Source organism: Pieris rapae, chromosome 6, assembly GCF_905147795.1.
Source record: "Pieris rapae chromosome 6, ilPieRapa1.1, whole genome shotgun sequence".
In the NCBI taxonomy this organism is placed as follows: Eukaryota; Metazoa; Arthropoda; class Insecta; order Lepidoptera; family Pieridae; genus Pieris; species Pieris rapae.
Window position 1 is genome coordinate 8,213,448 of NC_059514.1, and position 25,899 is coordinate 8,239,346.

The 25,899-nt window shown below is 32.3% G+C and overlaps 4 protein-coding genes and 1 long non-coding RNA gene across 6 annotated transcripts; 1 reads left to right on the forward strand and 4 right to left on the reverse strand.

Annotated features, from left to right (window-relative positions):
• The first annotated feature begins 216 nt into the window (after positions 1-216).
• Positions 217-7,445, forward strand: LOC110992941 (serine/threonine-protein kinase PAK mbt). 2 transcript variants are annotated; one of them, XM_045628484.1, is made up of 9 exons: positions 217-488; positions 595-759; positions 1,036-1,606; positions 2,609-2,694; positions 2,930-3,121; positions 3,597-3,773; positions 4,400-4,522; positions 5,123-5,287; positions 5,660-7,445. In XM_045628484.1, exons 2-9 carry the CDS (start codon positions 619-621, stop codon positions 5,855-5,857), a joined length of 1,653 nt encoding a protein of 550 aa, XP_045484440.1. In that variant the 5' UTR covers positions 217-488; positions 595-618; the 3' UTR covers positions 5,858-7,445. The 2 variants fall into 2 exon arrangements, with proteins under 2 accessions (XP_045484440.1, XP_022114636.2); XM_022258944.2 differs by having other exon boundaries at positions 217-482.
• Positions 7,377-7,662, reverse strand: LOC110992942. Its single transcript, XR_002600171.2, has 2 exons — positions 7,537-7,662; positions 7,377-7,427 (listed from the first exon to the last, which is right to left on the reverse strand). It is a non-coding gene; the product is annotated as an uncharacterized LOC110992942 (long non-coding RNA).
• A 1,610-nt stretch (positions 7,663-9,272) lies between these two features.
• LOC110992948 (26S proteasome regulatory subunit 6B) lies at positions 9,273-12,920 on the reverse strand. The gene is made up of 10 exons (XM_022258958.2): positions 12,760-12,920; positions 12,584-12,676; positions 12,170-12,341; positions 11,710-11,871; positions 11,232-11,435; positions 10,660-10,807; positions 10,199-10,295; positions 10,006-10,100; positions 9,680-9,838; positions 9,273-9,405 (listed from the first exon to the last, which is right to left on the reverse strand). The coding sequence occupies exons 1-10, from the start codon at positions 12,790-12,792 to the stop codon at positions 9,321-9,323; spliced, it is 1,248 nt and encodes a 415-aa protein (XP_022114650.1). The 5' UTR covers positions 12,793-12,920; the 3' UTR covers positions 9,273-9,320.
• Positions 12,921-15,391: 2,471 nt separating this feature from the next.
• On the reverse strand, positions 15,392-25,527 carry LOC110992920 (transmembrane protease serine 9). The gene is made up of 17 exons (XM_022258917.2): positions 25,288-25,527; positions 24,795-24,919; positions 24,322-24,470; positions 23,628-23,726; positions 23,068-23,261; positions 22,850-22,950; positions 21,118-21,175; positions 19,968-20,162; positions 19,297-19,570; positions 19,042-19,140; positions 18,487-18,680; positions 17,856-17,956; positions 17,091-17,313; positions 16,532-16,805; positions 16,196-16,294; positions 15,823-16,016; positions 15,392-15,548 (listed from the first exon to the last, which is right to left on the reverse strand). The coding sequence occupies exons 1-17, from the start codon at positions 25,492-25,494 to the stop codon at positions 15,444-15,446; spliced, it is 2,691 nt and encodes an 896-aa protein (XP_022114609.2). The 5' UTR covers positions 25,495-25,527; the 3' UTR covers positions 15,392-15,443.
• Positions 17,810-20,193, reverse strand: LOC123689260 (chymotrypsin-1-like). The gene is made up of 5 exons (XM_045628507.1): positions 19,968-20,193; positions 19,297-19,570; positions 19,042-19,140; positions 18,487-18,680; positions 17,810-17,956 (listed from the first exon to the last, which is right to left on the reverse strand). Exons 1-5 carry the CDS (start codon positions 20,166-20,168, stop codon positions 17,852-17,854), a joined length of 873 nt encoding a protein of 290 aa, XP_045484463.1. The 5' UTR covers positions 20,169-20,193; the 3' UTR covers positions 17,810-17,851.
• Positions 25,528-25,899: the final 372 nt, after the last annotated feature.

Genomic DNA, 25,899 nt, shown 5'->3' on the forward strand with positions numbered 1-25,899 from the left:
AAATATTCTTAACGATAAACAGTCTTACCATTAAATCGACAAAATCTTCTTATTCACAATTAATTTCTGTCTAAAAATTAAAACAGAATTTTAAAAATAATTTTAGCAAAAATTATCTTTTTTTAGTTTGCGCAGAGAAGAGAGTGGCAAACTCTATTAGCATACTAAAGTAGGTTGTAGTAGTATCTGTAATATCTGTAGGTTGAAAAAAAAAATTAAAAAAAAAAAAATACTTGATGAAAGTTGTAACTTGGGTGTTGGTGAAAATTAAAAACTTGATTCTCAGGATTTCGTTTACTAAACTTGAAGTGTTAAAGACAAAATTTTAACGCTAAGCAATACCATTTCTATATTTCAAACATTATCATTGGGAACTTTTTACAAAAGTAGAATGTGTTGCTATGTGGATTGTGAATAACACAAGTTAAAAACAGGGTTTGGCTAGACCGAATTTAGCGAAACTCAAAATAAACTACTAATAGGTACATGTAATCCCGTTTAATTATATATTAAATTATTTTTGATCGTGAATTCTTAGCATAATATTTATTTTTTATATAAAATGTTATTCCAATAATGATTTTCCTATTACAGAACCATATTATTTGAAAGTCCAGTATGTTTTCAAAGAAAAAGAAGAAGCCTCTTATTTCACCACCAAGTAACTTTGAACATAGAGTGCACACTGGTTTTGATAGAAGAGAAAACAAGTTTGTTGGTCTCCCATTGCAATGGGCTTCACTAGTTGGAAATAACCAGGTATGAATAAATCAAGTTTTTAGTGATCTTGGTGATAATTAAAATCTTAAATTAAAAGCAGTAAATTACATAGTACATCTTTACAGTCCATAAGTAAGTATGTATGTAGCACGGCAATAATTATGCTTCATTTATGTAGTAATTTTTAACCTACTGACATCATATTTTGCTCTAGTTTTTACAAAGTGGGTTAAACTAGAACTGTATAAACATGGCTTCATTTAGATAAGTAATAGTTATATAAGTGGTAGTTATGTAAAATATATGTATTTACAGATATTAAAATCTTCAAACCGACCATTACCTTTAGTAGATCCATCAGAAATCACACCAACAGAGATTTTGGACCTAAAAACTGTTGTAAGAGGTGATCACCGGACATCATCAGTTGCAGCCATTTCAAGACCAACTTCAACAAACCCAATAACACAACCTGTACAGAATGGAGTAATATTACCAAAAATGTCCAATGTGGCCCGGTCAAACTCTTTGAGAAGTTCAAGTCCACCAAGAATAAGAAGAGACCTGAGAGGCCAGGCAAATATCCCACCATCAGTACCTGAAGAGTCGCCTTCTGTACAACAAGCTCCACAATACCCAAGCTTAAGGCGTGAACAGAGCAATTATACACTTAATCAGCCAATTCGAGATTCACCTGACGAATGGTCTCAACATGCTCATGAAACAGCTATAAGATCTGTAAATGATGTAAATGAAAATCCTCAATCAAATATTACATATCAAAACATACAAAATGCCAATGTTCCATACCAACACAGCCACCCACCTCCTCAGCCTACTTTGCATCAACCACAAGTTGGAATTAATGGAAAAAATATAAATATAGGTTTGTTTTTATTATATTTACATTTCTGATTTGCAAAAGCTTTGCTTCTGGTCAATATGTGAAACAAATGAATAATATGCATTCCCAGAATTTTTGCCCTAATCCTCTAGTTGTTAGTGTATACATAATACCATAACTTTGGGGCAAAAAAATAGTTTAAGTCAAAATATTTAAACATGCCTTGAACAATTTTTCTGACCAAGATAAAACCATTATAGTGTTTTTGCCATACAAGTGTGTTACTATTTAAAATTATTATCATGATTGAGGCCTTAGTACATGCTTTGAATATGTAATGGCATTTGGCAACCAGTGAAGTATGAACTCTTAACTTACCAATAAGGTGTTATTTTATTTTTAAATAAGTTACATTCAAATACATATAGTGTTTTTTTGAATAGCTATACAATGGAAAAAAGATCTTGTGTCCTTTTGGACTGTCTTTTTGGCTTAGTGGCGAAGAATTGCATAAAATATGCTGTATAGTGTAGACTTCTAGCATTCAGAACTATAAATAAATCCATAGATCTATAGACTTCATAGATATGACTTCACTCTGAATCTCACATATTTGGACATAAGCATATTCCACTTTTGTGAATTCCATATTCTAAAAGTTTCTGTCTGATACATACTGCGATATTTTATTCCAATATGTATTTGTGAAGCTTTATAAGCCTTATTAAGTGGATAACTATTAAATATACATAGGTTTACAGTAGAGTACATATTGTGGATGTAGTTAGGAATCATCAATGTGGTACCCACCACAGTTTTAGTTAAATGTACTGCTGTACAAATTGTTACAATAGGCTATTTGACTGTATAAATATAGTAAACTATATTTACTTTTGCAGATTAATCTGAATAACACTTTATTTGTGTTATTTTTCCAATAGCCTATTACAATCTTGCAGAAAAAAATTGAATATTATTCTAATCGTAATTGTTATGCTGCATTTTAGTTTAAATAAATAGTAACCGTCGTTTCGTCTGTTATAGGTGATGCATATGGCGTACGAATCCAACATCCGGGTGCCCCATCTCTCTCTGCCTCTAAACACGAGCTACGCTTGACACATGAACAGGTCAGTAAAAGTTAATTTTAACATAGAATTGTTACTAAGCATATCTCGTCTTTATATTTTTGAAGCATAAAAATACAATAAGCATAATAATGATGTATACGATAGATACAGAGACGAAGAAAGAGATCTAGGGAAAACAAAACTAAAATACGATATCGGTACATGCAAAGACGCGCCAACTCCAATCCATTTATGATCAGAAGTGATTAAGTCAGGATTTATAATAAATTTTCAGTTCCGCGCTGCTCTCAGACTCGTAGTAAGCGAGGGTGACCCTCGGGAGACGCTAACTGGCTTCAGCAAGATTGGGAAGGGAAGTACTGGGGTGGTTTGCGTAGCCACAGACACGAGGACTCGGCGACGAGTAGCCGTCAAGATGATGAACCTACGCAATCAGCAGAGGAGGGAATTGCTCTTTAATGAAGTGGTCAGTATCATTTATAGGCAATAAGTGAGCGTTTAAGTATTATGTTACCAATTTGGGGGGGGGGGGGGGGGGGGAAATCCCTGTAAAGCGTTACGAATCCGGACGGTAATTGAATTACGCGTTATTGTTAATATAATAAACACATAATTGTACCTTTTGCGTATAAATAGTTACTGTAAGCTAAACATAATTTTATGTTTACAATTATTATTCTTAAACAATGGCACAGTTTCTAATAATATTTATAGTTTTTTTTAATATGTTACTTGCAGGACGATTTAAACTCTTCTATAAAGAATTAATATAAATTCTAAAAATTCTTAAGCAGTAAGGCATACCGATTGAATTTTTTATCATTGTTTTAAAAATATGATCATATTATAATTTACAAATCATGAGATATTTTTAATTGTAATAGACAATCTATCAATATGTTTAATTTATATAATATTTAAACAAATTTAAAACAATTTAGGTAATAATGCGAGACTATCCACACCCAAACATCGTAGAAATGTATGCATCGTACCTCGTGGGGAATGAATTGTGGGTAGTTATGGAATATATGGCGGGTGCTTCGCTCACACAAATTGTGACGCGCGCTCGAATGGACCCAGAACAAATAGCCACTGTGTGCAAGCAGTGCTTAAAGGTGAGATTGTAATTTAAATTCTTTTAAAATAACTATGAATGATAACAAAAAGGTATGGTCTTTGACTTCAATTAATTGTACTCCTCTAAAGCAAAAGTCATTCTTTGAAAGACGCAAATTTTTCAAAAGTCTATTTATTAAAATTTAAGGAGGCTTTTTTATGTCAGATACTCACCAGCAACTATATAATATATATATTTAATCGCTAACTCAATATGGGTCTGTGTCTAATCATGGCAGAGCTACCAATGAACAGGGGGCTTAAGACAATAGTTTAACCTTCTAACAGTAATCATTTAAAACATTAGTTAAACAAAGAGTTAAAGGATAAAACATCATCTAGATTTATTTAGCATGGGTTGTCAATTTTTTTTCATATACAACATTCCGACCTAATTCGACTTAGGGTTCTTCAAGAAAAGAGCGTACCAATTCTTAAAAGGCCGGCAATGCACACCCAAGCCCGCTGGCATTGAACGTATCCAGGGTCGGTGGTATTACTTAACATCAGGTGAGCCTCCTGCCCGTTTGCCCCCTGTTCTATAAAAAAAAAGCTAATGCGACTGATATATACATATAATATGTAGAACCAAGCGTATACTATAACATAAGAATATTATCTTCAGGCGTTGGCGTTTTTACATGGACAAGGTGTTATTCACCGAGACATCAAATCTGACTCGATTTTGATGACCGCTGATGGACGCGTCAAACTATCTGACTTTGGATTTTGTGCTCAGGTTTCACAGGTAACAATTAAATATATTTCACTATAAAATTTATAATTTGAGACAGTATTTATTAATAAATATTTAAAAACGTGTAGAAATATTGGTCAATTGTGCTAAATTATTAATAAATTTTAAAATACAAATTCCAATTGTGCTGTATTCAATCGATAGGCAAATATACATAACATATTAAAAGGCTTTTGTAAATGATATACATAATAGAAAAGTTTCAAGCGCTTGTAGTTTGGAAAAGTGGCATGAGATTGACAATGCAAAATTCTCATAAATTTCATTAGCAGAGTTTCTCTATATAACCAATGTGATTTAGATTTTATATAGAATCTTAATCATACTTATACTTTGTTGATGTCTGGGCTCGTTTGGATTTATCACAAATTTCATGCTTAGAAAATTGTATTAACCAATTTAAATGTATAACTTTTTTCGCAGTTTCCTGAATTACATACAAATTTAAAACAGCTCAGAGATATGTTTAATTACAAACTGTTATATAATTTCAAAACTTCTCATTGATTACCTACATAGATTGTTTTTTTTTTTGATTCTGTGTCCACTACCCGGAACAATTTACCAATAAACCATATGATTATTTTACAGGAGCTACCAAAGCGTAAATCCCTAGTAGGGACACCATATTGGATGTCCCCAGAAGTTGTGTCTCGATTGCCTTATGGCCCAGAGGTGGATGTGTGGTCATTGGGCATTATGGTCATTGAAATGATTGATGGGGAACCCCCATTCTTTAATGAACCACCGTTGCAGGTATTTTCACATATCATCACAATAGCTTATATAAAAATTATATTATTATTTTAGTAGTATCATTTGCTTGCTTCGTATTATTTTTATTCTGCTATAGAATCTGCAAAAAGGGTTCATCTCATTTCTGTCGAATAACCTTATACCCTTTAGAGAATTGAATATAACAAACTTGATCGCAATATTTCTTTTATTACGCCAATTTATATAGTTCCTATATTAATAATGGCCTGTCATCAATGACCAGAGCATAGAAGTAATTACATTTTACTAGTCAGACCAAATATGGTTAGCCTGGGAGTTGAAAAAATCACATACAGTATGTTTCTTCTCGTGTGTTTAATATGTTCATTCGTCCATAACATTTATTTACAGGCCATGCGTCGAATCCGGGACATGCCTCCCCCCAGGCCTCGTGGAGCGTCTCGCTGCCCTCCAGACCTGACTTCGTTCCTGGAGTGCGCCTTAGTTCGAGATCCAGCTCAACGGCATACAGCTGCAAGGCTACTTCATCATCCCTTGCTTCGACGCGCTGGTCCACCTGCTTTGTTAGTACCTTTGATGCCTCAATGATAGGACAAACATCATTTAGGCACAGAATACAAGTAATGAGAAGTTTATATGTATAATATTTCAATGTTGCAAGTAGCTTTTCCCGTTATTTATAAAAAGAAAAAAAAAGTCTTTTCGTCAAATTGTGGTAACCCTAAAAGAATGTCTTACATTTGTGAAAATAATGCTTAGGTTTTTTTTTATAAATGAGGATAGAAATGATTTACTTGAAACATTGAAATTGTATTCGTTATATATAACATTAATTGTTAAATAAATATGACGAGAATAGTATAAAGTTTTCATACTTCGATATCTGTTTGTTACTGGTTATTAAGAACTTTTAAATAAAGAACATTATAAATCTTATTAAAAACAAATTGAATAAAGAACAATGTGATCTGTTCCACAAGCCAACATGTTTTCATGCCGTATTTTGCTGAATAATTAGGATTTGCTATGGCAAACAATTGATAATGACGAACGCATTATATTAACTAAAATCAATTGCCGTTAGAAAGCAGATGTCGATGAACGAAAGGTCAATAACCTTAGTGACCGATTTCGTCGAATTAAGAATACCGTTTGATCTACTATTTACAATGATAACTACTGTTTGCGTCTTTTAAATAAAATTAAGTCATTTTTAAAATATACATTTCGTGGCCGTAAATTCTATAAACTAATAATAATACATTTTTGACGAAATTACATTGAAATCGAACCGAAGAAACGACGCTTTTTAGCGATATTCAAAACATGACAAAGTGTGCCTAAGATTAGTGTGAAAAATGAACGTATGTCTGACTGTTACTAATTAAAATGTGCCTTTAATTGGAAAAGCTGTGGTTAAACATCAGTTGTACTGATATTGTTAGGAGCCTTTTAATATTTTATTTATTGAAGCAAAAATTTGATTTTTATACCAATATGTGTGAATTTTACTTAAACAAAAACGTCTATATGTTATCCTCATTCAAATTTAATAATTGCAGTCTCTTTCTGGCTAATTATGTATAAAATATGTTGAAATGAGACAGATCAGTACAAGACTGATTTAGTTTCTATGAACAAGTATATGTATTATTTTAAATAATTTTTCTTTAACGGCATTTTGTAGTTACATCAGTTGAGATTTTTAAATATTTATTCGATCTTCTTCTATTGAAATTAACTTGAATGACAAAGGCTCTTAAAATATTACACTTAAAATATGAGACAAACTTTTACTGCAATTAGTTATCACAATTTTACAATTACTTTGAATTTATACGGAAATATATGATAAAACTTACGTACCAATTTATATTTAGAGTATTCTTTGAGAAAGATACACCAGTGATTTCATTCCACTTATTCATTCCTATGAAAAATATATATTTATATCTTATTATTTATTATAATGATTGATAATATTTTTGTCATAAGGCTAGCTTTTTAAATTCAATATATGTATACAAATTTGTTTTAATCGGAAAAATATTACCATTGAAGGTTGGCTTTTTAAGGGCGTAGTTGTCCAAAGTGGCGGGATTTTTTAAAATGGTGCAACTGCGTAAAGATTTATAAACGCTTTATTTACTACTACTACCTTAGTATTGTCTTTTATTAACATAACTTTTACACATTTAAAGAAAAACACTTTTTTACGGATTATAGTTATAATAATAATCCGTAAAAAAGTGTTTTTCTTTAAATACCTTATCAAATTAATTGCATAATACATGTGGGTAGTACGGTTTCTACTACCCACATGTATTCATTGTTTAACTGACAGCTTAAAACAACTCGGGCTTAATCCAAAAAATAAGGTTACATTAAATGATTTTGAAAGTAGGCTTAGTATTTTGCAAATTTTCTAAACTTAACATTAAGTAGGTTATGCAACATGCCTTCTGTAGTAACTAGCCCGTCCAATGGTTTTTAATTCGTTATAATTATATATTTACTTATAAACGTATTTTAAGCCTTTTGTGGCATTTTAAAGATCAATTAAAAACAACATGTTATTTAACTTATTTAGTTTTTTAGTACGTTTAGTCGTTTAATTAAAATTCGAGGCCTTAATTGGGTAGGGTTGTTAAATTTGGCTAATTATTATAAGCGATCAGTGCCTAAATAAAATTAATCAGTATTATAAATATTTTGTCTATTCTTAAATAGATGATAAATAATTTATGCTCATTTTCTTTATATAATCTTTAATAGAATTGTATTTATAGAAAGTGAGTGCTTCGTAATTATGCTTATTATTAAAATGTGCATGTTTTGGACAATTGTTTTAGTAATTAAAATATATTAGTATTAATGTTATTTTTAATGTATAAACTATTTTTGTATTTCTTCACATTCCAGTTTCTTGTGTTTATTTATTTTAATCTTTGTGAAGATTAATCACGATAATGGCTATTTACGATTCTATATGACTGATACAGGTGGCTAATTTATGCAGCTAACGATTTTTGTTACTGAAATCAATTTCATATTTTATTAGATAAATCACAAACACATTAATTATGGTCTTTGCGTGCATTACGCTAGCTACGTATATATGTGTGTACGTAAATTTTTGAGAAAAACAAAATTCGCAAACATTGTTTTTCTTAATGTACTTAAAAGCATGTATCGTGTTCCGCCTTCATTTTGAAATATCTTTTTCCAAGCAACTATTTTTATGCTCCTTTAGTGTATAGAAGTCGACGTGTTCGCTTTATAAATTAAAGTAACTTTTGTTATGAAGTTTTATTAAAATATACAAAAAAAAATAGGACTTGTAGCTTCCTCAAATTCCATTGTTAAGGTTTGAGCAGCTGTTTTTAATGTTCTATAGTTTCATAAGATTTATTCCAGTGGTTTCATAAATTGCCTCATAGAAATAAGCCAGTTTGTATGCACGTTTCATCACAAATCATGTCCGATAGATGTATGTAATTTATTGTGACTCAATAAGGTTTATGCCAAATATATTGTAATATTGTCACGTTGTTAAGAAATGTTATGAAATATAGATTTGAAAGTGATCCGTTTTTTATTAGAACCCTATCCATTATCGAAAAATATTATTTAAAACTTCTTTTAAGTGTCATTTATTAATGTACATTGTTACACTGAACATTGTACATTGGCCAATTGCTTCGCTTCAGAAAGTTGTAAAAAATTATTATAATGGTTGGAAAAAATATATACTAAGCATTAAAAATAATTTTAAATGTCTTATTGTTTATAAAAAGGGGTACTTAATCCCCCTTGACGACATCCTTGGCTTCACAAAAAAATGTTGTGTGGTTTTATGAAACCACCGTAAAAGTCATTTTTTTTTCACATTATAGACATTTAACTAAAAATTTTTGGAATATTCCATTAAGGGTACTTTCACTTTATCCCTACTCCGCGGCCAACCGTCACGCGACATTTGGAAGTGAAAAGAAACACAAAATACGATACAAATTAATTGTTTATTAATATTACAATGTTATAGATTAAACTATTTGTAGAATTCATATTCACTTTCATCCTTCTTAATGTTGTTCTTGTATCCTTTCTCGAAATCTTTCGGAAGGACAATGTACCTGAAAATAATTATAAATAAGGATATCAATGTTAAAATTTAATATTGATATTATGATTTATTTTCCTGCAAAAGTCCACATTTTATATATTAGACATTAAAAACCTCCTAGACAGTTTAATTAAAATGATTTATTTCATTTTGTAGCAACAATTTCAATTATACAGTGACTTATTATTTAAAAGATATTAAAATTTTAAATTTAGTAAATTTTTCAAGGGAGAAATTTGCTAACATTGTAAGAAATTAGTCATTGTAGAAAATAAATATTTTACCGGTTTTCTCTGACAGCATGCATTCCGGCTTCTTGACAGATGGCATTAATATCAGCACCAGAGACGCGATCAGGTCTTGCAACAAACTCCTCCAAATCCACTTCCTCGCTTAAGTTCATTTTCGCCGTGATAGTCGAGAATATCAATCGCTTTTGACGTCTGAAAACATAAATTACTTAGGATTTTTTTCTCAATTTTATTTTTTTAAAAAATTTAAAAACAAACTACTTAGATAATATATTTTATATTATGAACATGAAGACTTTGCATGACTCTTTGTTTTTTTATCAACAGTAGATGATGTAATTATAAAAATTTTACAGTACCTGTCGGGTAGAGGAAACTCAATTTTTCTGTCAAGACGACCCGGCCTCAATAGAGCTGGATCCAAAGTATCAGCACGATTGGTAGCCATTATGACCTTTAAAACAAAGTACAAATTTAATCAGCTATGTTAAGTTTAATTCAATATAAAAGTTTTACATAGATTATTATTATAGCGATTTATCGAAACTATACCTTAACATTTGTGGTCTGGTCGAAGCCATCCATTTGGTTGAGGAGTTCCAGCAAGATTCTTTGCACCTCTCTATCAGCTCCAGTTTGTGCGTCGAATCTTTACAGTGAAATTTAAATGATAATCACAAATATAGTATAACTTTCAAAAGTTGCTAACTATAAAAATTAAAGTGGTGCTGTCCTCCATCAAGAGACACCAAATCCACATATGATTTTCCCTAAATTTCCATTTCCTCAGTTCTGCATCAGAACTGGATATTTGTGATAATTTTGGGGACATAGATGAATGTTAGATCTATTTATTTTTTAAGAAGAAATAAAATCATTTAGTTGTTTATGTATGTTGTATGTAATGTGGTATAATTATTTTTTGGCATCTGTTAAAAAAAAACCAGTCAATAGGAAGCTATGAAATACAATATCATATTTAAGTGGAACTTAGTTGCGGATATTAATGATACCTTTTAGTAGCAATAGCATCAATTTCGTCAATGAAGATAATAGCAGGGCTGTTTTCCTTAGCAAGACGGAAGACATCTCGGACCATACGTGGCCCTTCACCAAGGTACTTCTGTACAAATTCTGAACCCACAACGCGGATAAACGCAGCTGAAAATAAAAATAAACTATAAAACTTTGCACAAATAGCTGCTGTAAAACCTGATGTGATAAATGCATCAAATCAAATCCAAACGTTAGTACACTTATGAACTTCAATAAAAATGCTTCTAAACATGTAATTAGTATTATTAAAAAATTAATGCTTCTAAATTTTCGTTTACTGCCAGGTGTCTGTTTGTAAGCATCTGCAATACATCAAGTTCCAGGAAATGAAATTAACAATAAAAATAATTCATTTAATATATTATGTATAGAAAGATTTCCTGTAATACAACTAAGTTATTTCAAAATACCAAACCACCATTATCAATAACTTACAAAGGAACTGAAACAAAAGCCCACACTCCAGCAAGTATTACATTTTGGTTTCTGGAAACCTATAATTTGTAACTAAACATTTATTTAGACAAACCTGTAGTATGATGAGCAACAGCTTTAGCCAACATTGTTTTCCCACAACCAGGTGGTCCATACATAAGCACCCCTCTGGGTGGCTCAATACCAATCTGTCTGTACAGCTCCACATGTGTTAAGGGCAGTTCTACAGCCTCTCTTATCTCCTGCTTTTGTGTGTCCATGCCTCCAATGTCTGAGTATTGGACATCTGGCTTCTCATCTGTAAATGTTTAAGCAATACTACTTACCAAGGATATAAGGAAACAATACGAACCTCTAGCAAACACAAATACTATACAATAACTTTGTAACAAATAGGGCTTCATTCAAAACTTGATTGAGACTTATGTCATTACCCAACAAGCAACATACAGTAAATGAAAAGGGATGGTATGATTACTCTTAGGAGCCAATTATTAAAAAAAAATTAAGAAGTTACAGTAATTAAGCCTTAACTATAAAAGAACAAAGAAATAAAAATTATGCTCAAGTACCTGCTTGTAACATAGATATAGAACTGTCAGCTTCAGGTGGAAGGACATCGACTAGTGCATTCGAATGTTTATGGAGTGCCACTGAGGCAGATGGCTTCAGTAGTTCCCTGTCAATGGTTGACAGTATCCGCACATAGTAATTTGATCCAGTTGTACTCCCAACTAAAAAAAAAAATTATATGATGTAAATTTATAAATTATGATTTATACCAACTAAATTATTAAGATTACTTATTCCAATTAATGTCTTCATTACTTTGCTTCCTTTGTCTAAAAGAATATCTGACAAAAACTTTAACGTCAACACAAAAAACAAGAATCAAGTACAAATAGAAAATAGATGATTATAATGCTACAATAAAGTTGAACTGAAAGTCTTAAATATAAAAATACTCTATATTTCATAATTAACTTTTTGTAGATTGCCTTCCTTACTTAAATACATTACATTATGACCTACCTATTCCTGTATTTTGATCAACAGCTTCAAGAAACTGCCCAATGACAAGTGGAACTGACTGTATTCTCTTTACCTCTTCTTGAGCATGTAAATATTCCTTCTTGAGATTCCTCTGCTCATCCTTGATATACTCTTCTTGCACCTCAAGAAACTCCAACATACGCTGGAGTTTCTATTACATAAAATGTTTTTTTACAATACAAAGTAAAATAAATATTTATTGTTATAACCTTATACATAATTTGTATTTGGTATGTAAAATGCAATTTTTTTGATTAGAATTAACTCTAACTTATTTATACCTAAGGATTATAATTCCTAGTAAGATAAGAACTATTTCAATTAAACCTGCAATTATATATTACAAGCACAAACCTTCAAATAGTAATATGAAAATCATATTATGTAGATTACCTTGTATTTTGTGTAAAGGTCTTCGGATTCTAGCTCATCGAATGACTGTGGTCCAGAAACCGCCAACCCTTTAGTATCAGTAACTTGATCATCCTGAAAAAGAAAATTTCATTGTTACCTTTCAACTAAAACAGCACTAAACTTCCTATGAAGAATAATCAGTTAATCATCTGTACCTTTTCGGGTAGTATTATTCCAATTTCTTCCATTTTAACAATGTAATTAGTATTATTAAACGAAATTCAATGTATTAAAATAATTAAACCAATATCACCCAAGATTCAATAGGCTGGGAATGCGATTTATAATTTGTATAGCTGTCAAAATACTATCCAGTCATGCTGTCAAGTGGACAATGGACTCAAATTGCCTTACAACGTGAAATGCACTGACTATCCTTAAGAAATTACCATAGACTGTTATTAAATACTAAAAGGAACAAAAGAAAATGACTACATAACAAAAGAGGAAATTAAGCACCACTGCTCCCACTTTCAAAGCCTTGTTGGTTCTCTTTCTGTACAGACTGTAACCTACTGATTAAGATTTAACATGCGTCTGCACGTCTAAATGAACAAAGTATATTTAAAACGTTAAAGGGTTTCGTCAACCATTAATACAAATTTTGTCATAAAATTAACAGATTTCTTTTTTTTTTTTTTTTTTTTTTTTATTATGGCCCGCACGGATTGTGCATTGTGGCCCAGGGTCAAAACAGGGAAACGGGTAAAAAAATAAATGTATCGGATGAAACGGAATTAAGGAAAGGAAAATAATCTATAAAATAAAAGATCAATTCTTATAGAGATAGATATAAAAGGAGTGTAAGAAAAGATATTTACATATATACATTCATAAGATCTAAATTTTTATATCATTACTTAAGATAAAAGCTGCTAAAAGTTTATATATATGTGGGTTCATTGTTGAAAGTAAACAGGATATGGATGAAGGGAAAGGAATTTGAAGGGAAATGAGACCGTCGATAAGAGCCGACCGTTCGCGCCGAGAACAAACAAAAATGATGTGATTCAAATCAGCTTCAGCATATCCACATTCGCACGTAGGGTTGTCAATAATATTAAACTTAGCAAGGTGAGCTGGGGTGCAGACGTGTCCCAGACGCATACGAGACAGTATTGTTGTACAGATTTCTTTATTAATACAATATACTCATACTCAACATACTCATTTTTTCAAGGCCATTATAATTTTTTAATATTAGTACTGAAAGTTATTTTTTAATAATTAAAACATAAATAGCCTGATAATAGGTCATAGTCACAAAAGTCCATTTTTAATCCAAGTGTTTTTGTTTAATCCGTCATCAGAGGAGCAACCAATCACAGAGAGTCTCATAGGAGTCTAATAGATAGGCTTTTCTGTATTGCATATAATATATTATACCTTTTTTTTACAATAAATACATATATTTTTGCCACTTACTTATAGAAATATGCTTTTAAATGCCACTTGCTATCAGAACCGCATTTTGTAGTTTACTTTCAGTGTAGTATAGGGTATTTGACTATAAATACTGAAAATATACCCGTGTACAGTATTTATTGGATTTTAACATAATGGGGTCATAGAAAAGTTAGTGCTAAGTCTTGTCTCTGAAGCATACGTTCTGAAAAGTTTGAAAACTTAGATTACTTTACTATCTCATATTTTTTCTTAAGAAAGAGTCTGGTGAGATTTTTAGTTTAATTTTTTATAGATTAAGTTTAGTTTTAATTTTTAGTTACTTGCAAAAATCTGACCTCGTGTAATAATAGATATGATATATATATATTTTTGAAGTGAAACTTCTTTAGAATCGTTGTGATTTCAAACCGGATGCAACGAAAAAGCGACAGTAAAAAGAGACAGAAACATTAATTCATATGATTTAACGTGGGAGAAAATGAGATAGATAAACTTCTTTCGAATCGTCGTGATTTCAAACCGGATGCAGCGGTAAAGAGAGACAGAAACATCAATTCATCATATGATTTAACGTGGGAGAAAATGAGATAGCAGGCATTATACAGCCTCTCTTTACTGCCGCTTTTTCATTTGATCGAATTTCAAACTTTTGATGTTTTAGTTTTTCCCAAATTAAAAATTTATATTAAACTTATAAATTAAAATGTATCATTAAAATATACTGTTTTAAAAGAACACACACATTTAGATAATGGAAAATGATTAATTTATATATGATTAATAATAAAAAAAATGTTTTTGAAGGTTTCACTTCTACCATGTGTGAATTGCACATATGTTTTTTTTTTATTTAGAACTACCTAACTAAATAAATACATATATATCATATGTACGCATATATTACGTTGATTATGCAGAAGTAGGTCTAATTAGATATAACTTTTGGTTTATTATATTTGGTTTCAAGAACAGATTGTCGAGTTGTAAACTCCTTTTTCGCGATAATTGAAGTTTATAAATTTTGAATATAAGGCATTAACTTTTATTTGTTGAACTTATTTCAGACCATATTTTATTTAATGTATAAGTTATTATTCAGTATTAGTTAACTAAACAACTTATTGTGCTGTTTAGTACAGTTGTATTCTTAATGGCTTGCATGGTTGGCAATGGCAGGGAAAATCAAAACTTATATACGGTAAAAATATAACGTTGACTGGGCAAATAAACAATTTATCGATAATTATTTAACAGAAGTTTAAAGTTAATATAATAATAAGCGGATAATAAAAAAAACACGTTCACGAATAAAAGCTTTTTTTTATTATTTTTATAGAATTAATTGAATTTACACTTAAAAATCACATCTTATAAATTTTTTTTTGCTAGATTAAATTATCATAAGAAATAAAAGCTAATAGTCTATCGCCATTTAAAGTTTTTCATTTATGTAGTCTAAAAACGATGACACTCTAGTATAGGCTGCAGGAAGACCGAATTGGCAGCCCAAAGATGATCCGAATGATGTAATTCCGATCTGTAAGAAAAAAAATGAGTAGTAGAGACTTCATGAGTATTTTAGTCTTTTATCGTATCTACTTTCAGAGATCTAAGAGGACGCTTATGTAAGAACCATTAATGTAAATTACCAGATAAAAAATTTAATGTTTCGTCCCTACCTATGCGAAAATGGTCAGCTTTTGAATTAAAGCTTTATATTATCAAATTCTAAATGAAAAGACTTAAAATAAGTACATAGAGTAACATACAATTAGATGAGTCAAATACCAGTATTTTTTTAAAATTCTTACCAAGATTCGTGAGTCACCGTCACCGACCACAAGAGGGCCACCAGAATCTCCGCCGCAAGTGCTAACGCCTCCAATTCCGCTGGTGCACAGATGTGAATCCTGGATGATGAAGGGGAAAGCCATAGAGCATACAGCTTTTGTTATCACTCGTAGACGTACATGGTTAAGACTTTGGTTTGTTGTCACTTTTTCATCTGTAACAAAAAATTTATTTAGTATATGAAATCAATCTTACCAATGTAAACTAATATAGGTTGAGCTATAATAAAACGAATATTTAAATTGTTTGCTTCATTCTGATGAAATTCATCACAAAAATCACAGACGCATATCAACAAATAGAAAAGGCATTAAATTGTTAATTCATATTTACCATTGGAAGTGATACCATAACCCGATGCCACAGCGAAGGCTCCTACAAAAGTCTCACGACCCTGTTCTTCACTTGGCAGAGCGACCGGAGCGACAGTAGCTGACAGATTTGAATTAAATTGGTTATAACTAGTTCATGGTAGCACAAATCTTTTTTTTTTCATTTAAAAATAATTAATGCGGAAACACATTATTAAAACGCCAAGCAACACCACTCTTGTTAGTCCAATCAAATTGTACTGATTTTCAAATAGTAAATCTGTCCCTTGTTGTATTTGGAAATACAAATATAGTAAGGTCATTTTCACATTACACAAAATTGCAAATAAATGCTCACCTGAAAATACTACTTTTTCTGGCAGTGTGACAATAGCTACATCATTACGAATCAGTAACGGTGACCAATGTGGATGAGTTTCAACATCGGTTGTCTCCAGACGGATACCTCCCTTAAACAGATACACTGATCCTAGGACCACAGTCAGTTTCCAGGCCTGGTTTTGACCATCATACCAGCAATGTGCAGCTGTAAGGACTTTTGTTGCCGAGACCAAGGAGCCACCACACATGCCGCGGCTTTCGGTGTTTCTTATCTCAGATATGATGCCGGCCTGGTAAAGAATGTATCAATTTAATAATTTTATGTGTAACATATAGCTGATGCCTGTGGCACATATTGTATACAGTTTTTAAACATTGTTACGACAATTTTCCAATCCTTGCCTTAGGCCGGCAGTCCTCTGTCTGCAGTCTTTAGTGTAGTGTAGTCGTTTATAGTGGTACTGAGCTGAGTGGTACTTTTGAGGGATTATAGTGATAGTTCAGAGTCAAAGTCCCATTAACCTTCTGTACATTTTCAAGTCCACAACAACTAAATATTATGTGAAATAACTTACTTGATAAGGATATTGTCCAAGTGCGGCTGGTACCCCTCCAGATATTCTGTTTACTTGTTCCAGCTCATTTATGGATTGTTCAGCTTTAAAAATTCTCTCAGCTTCTGGGATCCCGAACCTTGTCAAATATCCATATGCGGTATTCCATGTTGGTACATACCCACCAAAGGCGATAGAAACCAAAGTTAACAATACAATTAACAGTTGCATTTTTCTGCCGAGTGTTTAGTTAAAAGGAAAATCTTGTATTTATAGGTATAGTGACTAGATAAAGGCTTGAAGTACGTAAATAGAAACTTGTCGACACTTAATGTTTGTCAATTGATTAGATACAATTAACAAAAGAAATCAATATAAATTTTCTCAACACTTCTTTTTTCTAAGAGATCGGTAAACAGTTTACTTTTGTAGTGTCAGTTATCAAAGATTCTATCTTATCAATATTCTCAATATCTTTTTCGTTTAAAGATTTTGTCATTGACTCTTAGCTGTTTTAGATAGTAAGTGTACACTAATTCATGAGGTAAGAACTACATATTTTTAATATAATACTATTATTGCTAAGCTTTAAAGAAAACAACCTTTTAAGTTTGTATTTATAATCATACTTAACGACTACATCCATCCATGGACATTCGTAATTTTTAAAATAATTACTAATGATACAGGAATTATAATGTTACATAAAAATTTTAGACGTGCCGAATAAAAAACTTTAAAATATTACTATCTTTTTATTTGTGATTTTTGAGAGAGCAGCATTACAAATTTGCATTGATGAAGCCGAGGAAGGAGGTTACTCTAGCATAGGCAGCAGGGAAGCCAATATCACAGCCCAGAGCGATACCAAAGGACGTGGCACCAATCTGGAAAAGATTTTATCCGTTATTACAGTTGCAAAAATGTATATTACAGAATATACCTAGGTAACACTGAAAATGTTTAGTAAATGAAAAACGGCTTGAATGTTGAAAGTTACCAATACTTTTATTGTTTTTCGAAGTAATCTCCATTCCTCTCAACACAGTGTGGCATTCGATGGAACCACTGAGAAAAACAGTGGACCCATTCTTTTTTAAGGGTCTCTTCTATGGCATTTTCGTACGCTTTCACCGCATCTTCAGGGCGCGTAAAGCGAATACCTTGAATTGTATTTTGAGTTCCTGGGAATAAATGAAAGTCGCAGGGTGCCAGGTCAGGACTGTATGGCGAATGACTCATTACCTCGACTCCTGCCATAGTCAAATATTCATCAGTCCGTTTTGCGGAGTGCGCTAAAGAATTGCCGTGGTGAAGGAGGATCCTTAATTTTCCCCTCCCTGAATTTTTTCCAAGACAACAGGCAAACAGAATTTCACCAGTGAGCACCGGAGTATCACCAGAAAAATATACTTACCAAAACACGCCTCCCGCCTCTCCGAACTACAAGTGGACCACCAGAGTCACCCTGGCAGGTACTAGTTCCTCCAAGTCCGCTGGTGCAAATCGTGGAATCTACCACGTGTATAGGGAAGAAGGAACTGCAAACATCATTGGAAAGTACGCGGAGAGTGACGTGGTTCAGAGATTGGTTTTGATGAAGATTTCCGCCTGAAATATATCCAGTTTAAATGTATTTACATTGTAATGAATGATGATAATACTATTAATGTACAAATTTGTAAGTGTCATGTTTCAAGCGATGATCTATACGAGATGCAAGCAGTTTAGTTATGTTGTATAAACAAACACGTTGTTTTTAGCTAATTATTGATAAGATATAATGATTTATATTATTATTCATATATTTATAGCCTATAGAGCTGAAGTGTAAAAAAATATTGTAGATTATTCTCTTACTATTTACAAGGGACAATATATTCGTATTACTCATAAAATTTTTGTTTTTTGGCGTCTTAAATTACTTTGGCGTCATAAATGAAGTATTGGCAAAATATAACGAAACACTTACCCGATACAGTTAATCCGTATCCAGAAGCTACAGCTTGTTCACCGGCGAAGTTTTCAAATGTTTCCAGTAAATTTGGTAGAGACACAGGGCTAATATAATCTGAAATATTTATATCCTATACATAAAATACACAGCTATATTTTTGTATGATCCTCATACAAATTCTAACAATAACGTTAGGTCAGGTTTTCTGTTGTAATGCAATTTCTTTAATATATTAGGTAATATTGTCTTTGTATACATAGTTTAGGTTACCTGTAAAGGCAATGTTTTCCGGAAGAGTAACAACAGCGACGTCATTGCGGGCTAGTAATGGGAACCACAATTGGTGCATTACCACGTCTGAAGTCTGGATCCTGACTCCTCCATGGAAAAGGTATACGGAACCTAGGACGACTGTGAACCTCCAGGCTTGGTTGCGACCATCGTACCAACAGTGGGCAGCAGTTAGTACTTTGTTAGCAGAAAGAAGTGAACCTCCGCAGACACCCCGTCCCGTCATGTTCACAATATCAGAAATCATGCCAGCCTAAACAATAAACCCATTTATTGTTACCCTCACTAAATCATGCCAACCTATCTAATTCTAACAAAACATATTACATGGCATCGATTTATTGTACATATTTCCAAAATCAATATTTACGTAAATGTTTGATATGACTTAAATGATTCAAAAAGTGATTTCAGCATCGTGGACAGCAAGAACCTGACACCGAGTTATGTAATATAAGAAATTTCCGTTGATATCCGTTGGAGACGTTTTATTTAAATTTATACCAATGTAAAATAATAGGGGAGACGATAAATATTAACTATTGATAGGTAATTGATTTTGATTGTTTCAAAGAAAGATTAAATACAAAAATACTTAGATGTTTTTTTGTTCTCGGCGTGGCCTTGAGATATGGCCTTTTCATACTCACTTGATAAGGATAGTCTCCAAGCTCTGCAGCTTCGCCTCCTACAATCCTTCCTGAGAGGTTGTTTACGGCAGCATCTTCAGCTTTTTGAAGTTTCTCTGCAAATGGGATCGCGTATTTTGAAATGTATCCGTACGGAGACAAATCATCTAAACTTTCCGCACATGCAAAAGGCAGGATCAGCAAAGCCACGAACAACTTCATTTTGAATGTTTTAAAAATTAATAGTAATATCATCTTTTATAGGTTAATCGATATCGGTAATTGTGATAATATTAAAGATACGATGATGGATTTAGTACGTATTATTTACTAATCGACTTTAGTAGCTTAGCTTGACCGACTAATTTGGACTAGGTATATTTAATACTTTATTTATGAACATTAGTAAAATTTTAAAATTTCTAAAATTTTACTAATACTGCTTCTTTTCTAACTTCATTACTGAATGTCGTGCTGAAGTAGCATGCCCAGCACTAGTCCCAGGCCCTTTATCAACTAGATAATCACTAACTTTATAGTTACAAGTTTTACACCGCTTTTCTTTATAATACATTTCTTAAATTTATTAAAAGGCAGAGATAAAAGAGCCTCTGGGATTTTATTAAAGAAGAGTATGCTACTTTCAAAATTGAATCACTAATTTTAGATAGCCTATTAAGGGGAAATTGCGGCCTGCGTTTGTTCCGAGTATTGACATTGTGCGAATGTTCTATTCTATCAGCATAGGATTGCATAGCGTAAGATAGGATAGCATAGCGTAGCAAAGGATAGGATAGCATAGCATAGCATAGCAGAGGTTAGCATAACAAAGGTTAGGATAGCATAGCATAGGATAGCACAGGATAGGATAGCATAGCATAGGATAGCATAGCATAGGATAGCATATCATAGGATAGCATAGCATAGCATAGGATAGCATACCTCCACACCACTCTATCCTTGTCTCACTGTATTAGGGATGTTGAAACCCATAATTGTCTGGTCAAACCAACGGGTAGGCGATTGACTCCTCCCTACCATTATCAACTTATCGAGACTATATGGTTCTCTGCTGGCTATACGGCTAAAGTAGCTGAGTACCCGTTTGGTTTGATAGTCGACAGTCTTGTGGTGATTTTGAGTTCAAAATCGAAACATTCTCTATCAATACCACATCTCGAATACCTGTCCTATTTTTTTTAGATCCGCTGTCCGAATTGTCCAGGACTCTGATCCGTACCAAGATATAGAATATACCAAATTTCCGACGAGGCTCTTAGTAACAATCGTCACGTTTCTATTTTGCTTATGTTATATATGCGTTGGTACAATATAATAGTCAGATATGTAAGAACGGAAGAAGTGTGTAGAGTACAAAGGAAGTCAGTCGGAACCATACTACACTACAGTCAGGGTAGCAATCCCCACAAACATAATAAGTTTACTCGTTTTCTTTATTACACACTGCATGGCAGCGATTCCTGCTATACAACATCATTTGCCGTAGAGGAGGAGGAGAAAACGAGAGATATTTATTTAAGGATCTAATATTATATATTTTATTTTGACATTATCGTACTTAACTGTAAGGATAATGAATGTATTTTTGTGAAAAAATAAATAATGAACATATGCATAAATTCGATATATTTTTTTATTTAATTTAATAAACGTCAGCCAACAGGACTGCACCCTAAACTTACTTCATATTTAAAGATAGTTTGCACTATAAGCTAATCTTTTTAGTGCAGATTTTCGATTGACCTACCTGTCTATATTATTAAAAATAGGATATGTTTTAAAAGAAGGTCCTATATAACAAAGTGCTTTTTAAGAGTGATTCGTCTTTTAATCATTACCCAGAGGCGGTTAAGAACGTGAGCAACGTTCTGATTTCCTAACTAAATAAAACAATTAAGGAATTCCGCCAAATGCAAATTGTGCCATATTCTTCTACTCTATCTTAAATTTAATATATCATCTACCTTCATTTCTCGTATTTTATACAAATTATGTTTCCTTATTTATACTGGAAAAAACCTTCGCGGGGGCGAACGGACGAATAAACAAACTAACAAATAATGCATGATTAGATCGATTATTACAAGTTAATCACTGAACGATTGTACCTAAGATACAATTTGTTAAATAATCTAATAAGCATTATAATAATACTTAATAATTTTAAATTTATCTAATCAATGTTTTAAGAATTAACACATATTTAATTCGCTGATTAACATGAGATACTTATGGTAATTACTATTGATTAATTTACTGTGCTGTTACACACATACTTAATTTTATTAATTCTTGATATGATAGTTGAATATCATATGATATGATACGTTTAAGTTTAAACGCAAATATTTAATTTGTAATTTCTTTAAAAGGTTGGACACAATAAATCGTGAAATACGTGATCAATTCAATAATATCATATATTTTTTAATTTAATCGTAATCTGATTTTTTCTCTAAAGATTGGATGTAAATCAAACTTAAATCCAGATTCATATCCAATTTGAATCTGTGAAAGTTAGAACCGTAATGAAAAGTGTTTTGTTCGTATTCTAGAATGTTAACATAACTTATATCTGGAATGACTCTGTACTTAAACAGCAATACGTACAGCGATCTTTATCAAGTTTTTGTTGTTGAACCAAATCGAAAGTCTACGTCAGGATCGGTATCGCTGTCGCTATTGAAAGTTACAGAATAATGGCCCTGCCCTCTTGGTCTGACGAACCACATTTAAATTCCTTATAAAAGTTTGGTCATGGATGGTGCTAAGATTGATGAAGACACAAAAGCTTCAAATAGTATAAAGGCTATTCAGTAAAGAGCGTAATTTTAAATAAAAAATCACATTTATTAAAAATAAATTTATTACATTAAATTTACAAGTTACTATTAATAAAGTCCAAGAAAGATGTGACTCTGACGAAAGCAGCTGGGAAGCCAATAGTGCAACCCCATCGCGAACCGAAAGAGGTAATACCGACCTGAAAAATGAATAATAAATTTATTTAATATACAATTATACAGTAAAATTGAACATTCCTGGGCTTCTTTTATAGCAGCCGGCAGCAAAATATTTAAAACGGTTAAAGAATACATACCAAGATCTTTTTGCCGTTCTTAGTGACAACGAGGGGTCCACCAGAATCCCCACGGCATGTGCTCTTTCCACCAGCACCACTGATGCAGATGTTGGAATCGACTACATTAAGGGGGTAGGAGTTGCGGCAAACTTCGTTAGTGATCACTGGCACTGATACTCCACTCAAGAATTGGTCTCGGGAGAGGCCTACATCTGAAAGTCAAATTAATTAAATGACCAGGACTTATAAGTTTAAATATGCGATTAAATACAATGTATATACTTGTGAAAGTAGTATACGTTTAATTATTTTTTATTAACACTTCGTTACATTACAATATAAAAATTGAACATAATTAAAAGAAAGCGAGGGCAACTGGCGGCCTTATCGCTTTCGAGCGATTTCTTCCAGGCAACCACTAGTTTAGTTGTGGCCATAGATTGTTTTGTTTTGGAACCAGAATGGTGTGCGTAATGTTACCAGATGAAAAAAACAGAAATTTTAAGTTTCGTTTGACATTTGAAAAGATAAAATCGATTACAAAAATTCTTTATATTTTGGTACTTCTTATAACTTACTGTCCCCAGTAAGACCGTATCCAGAAGCCACAGCTGTCACTCCAGCAAAGTTGTCAAAGACGTCCAGGAATGAAGGTAAAGCGATCGGTGAAATGGTGTCTGTAAGTTGTTAACAAAATGTATTGTATCAAATTAAAAAATATACTTAGGTATTTTATCTCAACTCTGTGTGACAACATTAGTAACAACAGATTGCCAAAAATGAGCATGTATTAAAATGCTACATTTTTTTACGCAGACAAAAAGTTCTGCACTATTTTAGAGTACGACCTACTAGAGAATTTGAAGTGAAACTTTATCGACGTTTGGAAAAGAATTACCGTGACATTTTTCGATTACGCGTTATATTTTTCCGTTACCCGCTTCTTCTTTTTCTTGTCCCTACCACGATTGAATTCGAAATGATTCGAAGACATTAATAACAAAAATACATAATAACGATAACAATGATAGTCATAATCCTATTACAATTAATGAAATTCTGTAATAATCTTAGTTATAATAAGGTAAAATGAAATAATTGTATTCATGTCTATCATAATAAAAGCCTTTTGTTAAACTTTATCTCAATTAACTTTAACCAATTTATGTAAAGTTGCATAGGGATCATTTTTCGAAAAATGAGGTCATATAGAAGTTTCACGTGGCACACATTTTTGTTATTTGTATTCTGTATTGTTCTGATCTCACTTACCCGAGAAAGTGACGCTTTCAGGTAGACGTATCAAAGCGATATCGTTACGTATAAGAGACGGCCACCAATTAGCGTGCATGACGACGTCTTCGGAATAGATCCTGGTACCGCCGCTGAAGAGCAGCACAGAACCGAGGACTACCTCAAATCTAGAAAAATACACATAATAAATAATTTATTTAACTTTTTAGTACTATTTTTTGTGTAGACTGATTTTTTAGGCAGTAAATTAGAAGGATGAGTTAACATTATTGCCACTGTAGTTTCGTTTGTAGATATTTCCTCTTTAATAAGACGATATTATAATTATACAAATACAATTAGGAATAAATCACAGATAAGAACTAGTGGGGAAATACTGGATGAATGTGCTCAAGACAAAGAAGAAAGGTTAATCAGGGGAGAGACGTTTACCCAAAAAAGAGATCAAACAAAAATCCCGGAAGCAGGAGTGAAAATGGAATACAAGTTACCTCCAAACCTGGTTAGTTCCGTCGAACCAGCAGTGAGCAGCAGTTACCACGCGATTGGCTGAAATCAGGGATCCACCACACACACCTTGCCCGTTTGCATTTCTAATGTCCCCAATCAAACCAGCCTGTGATTAATAATTAAGACTGAATATGTATATAATGGCATTCCACGTACTACCTGTCTGAAGAACCTGGGTTCAATTTACAGCGAAAATTCAACTGCTTCAGATTGCATGGTAAAGATCGGTAGACCAGTCTGCTATTTGACAAGGAAAGCCAAATAGATTATTGTCCCTTGGCTTTAAGAGGATTCACATATATATTATTTTCATAATAGCGACCAGTTACAAGCTACCATTATATCATCGCAATTGTTAGTTATCTATCAGTTTAATACATTTGTATATCTCATGTACACAGAGAAAGAATCGAACGAATTCTGATTTTTTACTGTAGATATAGTATTCAAAGCATAATGTTTGTCTTTAAATACCTGGTATGGGAATTCACCTATTGTAGCGGGAGCTCCACCGGCGATTCTCGACGACAGATACTTCTCCTCTGCTTTCCGGATTCTCTCAGCTTCGGGGATACCGATCCTCTCCATGTAGTTCCATGATGTGCTCCATTCAGGAATTTCCCTGATTACGTCACCAACAGCGAACGCAGCAATAGCCGCTATGACAATCAAGAACTTCATGGTGCAAAGAGAATTTCAAAATTGAGCCACATAGAGTGCTTATATAGATATAGGATGTGAGTGATTGATTACGTATCATAATTAAAAGATAATATTTTGAAGTTTATAATATGTTATCAAGAGATTAAAGGATTATAAACGAATTGTTTTAGATGTAAAAACCAAATATAAAACAACGAGCGATACGTGTTATTCCTACTTTATCGGAATTGGGTTTTTGAGTTTTTCTATGTAATTTTTGCCATTATCTAATTGATATTATTACATAATTTATGCGTTTGTGGGTTCCAAATGCAGATATTCAATCATTTTTTTAGGCAATAGTATCAATATAGATGCAATTAAGCATGTACGAGGTAAACGTATTGTACATAAATTCATCTTTAGTACACAATTAGTATGTGA

Excerpts from the sequence above, each read along its gene's own strand:
- LOC110992920 (XM_022258917.2), bottom strand. The coding sequence starts at position 25,494 with ATGAAGTTCTTGATTGTCATAGCGGCTATTGCTGCGTTCGCTGTTGGT. Across the intron at positions 21,176-22,849 it reads GACTTTATTAATAGTAACTT|AGTCCTGGACAATTCGGACA; the intron begins GTAAATTTAATG and ends GGTACGGATCAG. Across the intron at positions 18,681-19,041 it reads ATACGGATTAACTGTATCGG|GCGGAAATCTTCATCAAAAC; the intron begins GTAAGTGTTTCG and ends GATATATTTCAG.
- LOC110992941 (XM_045628484.1), top strand. The coding sequence starts at position 619 with ATGTTTTCAAAGAAAAAGAAGAAGCCTCTTATTTCACCACCAAGTAAC. Across the intron at positions 3,774-4,399 it reads TGTGCAAGCAGTGCTTAAAG|GCGTTGGCGTTTTTACATGG; the intron begins GTGAGATTGTAA and ends TATTATCTTCAG. Across the intron at positions 5,288-5,659 it reads TTAATGAACCACCGTTGCAG|GCCATGCGTCGAATCCGGGA; the intron begins GTATTTTCACAT and ends ATTTATTTACAG.
- LOC110992948 (XM_022258958.2), bottom strand. The coding sequence starts at position 12,792 with ATGGAAGAAATTGGAATAATACTACCCGAAAAG. Across the intron at positions 10,296-10,659 it reads GATGCTATTGCTACTAAAAG|ATTCGACGCACAAACTGGAG; the intron begins GTATCATTAATA and ends TTCACTGTAAAG. Across the intron at positions 10,101-10,198 it reads ACCAGACCACAAATGTTAAG|GTCATAATGGCTACCAATCG; the intron begins GTATAGTTTCGA and ends TTTGTTTTAAAG.
- LOC123689260 (XM_045628507.1), bottom strand. The coding sequence starts at position 20,168 with ATGAAGTTGTTCGTGGCTTTGCTGATCCTGCCTTTTGCATGTGCGGAA. Across the intron at positions 18,681-19,041 it reads ATACGGATTAACTGTATCGG|GCGGAAATCTTCATCAAAAC; the intron begins GTAAGTGTTTCG and ends GATATATTTCAG. Across the intron at positions 17,957-18,486 it reads GAGGCGGGAGGCGTGTTTTG|ATTGGTGCCACGTCCTTTGG; the intron begins GTAAGTATATTT and ends AATCTTTTCCAG.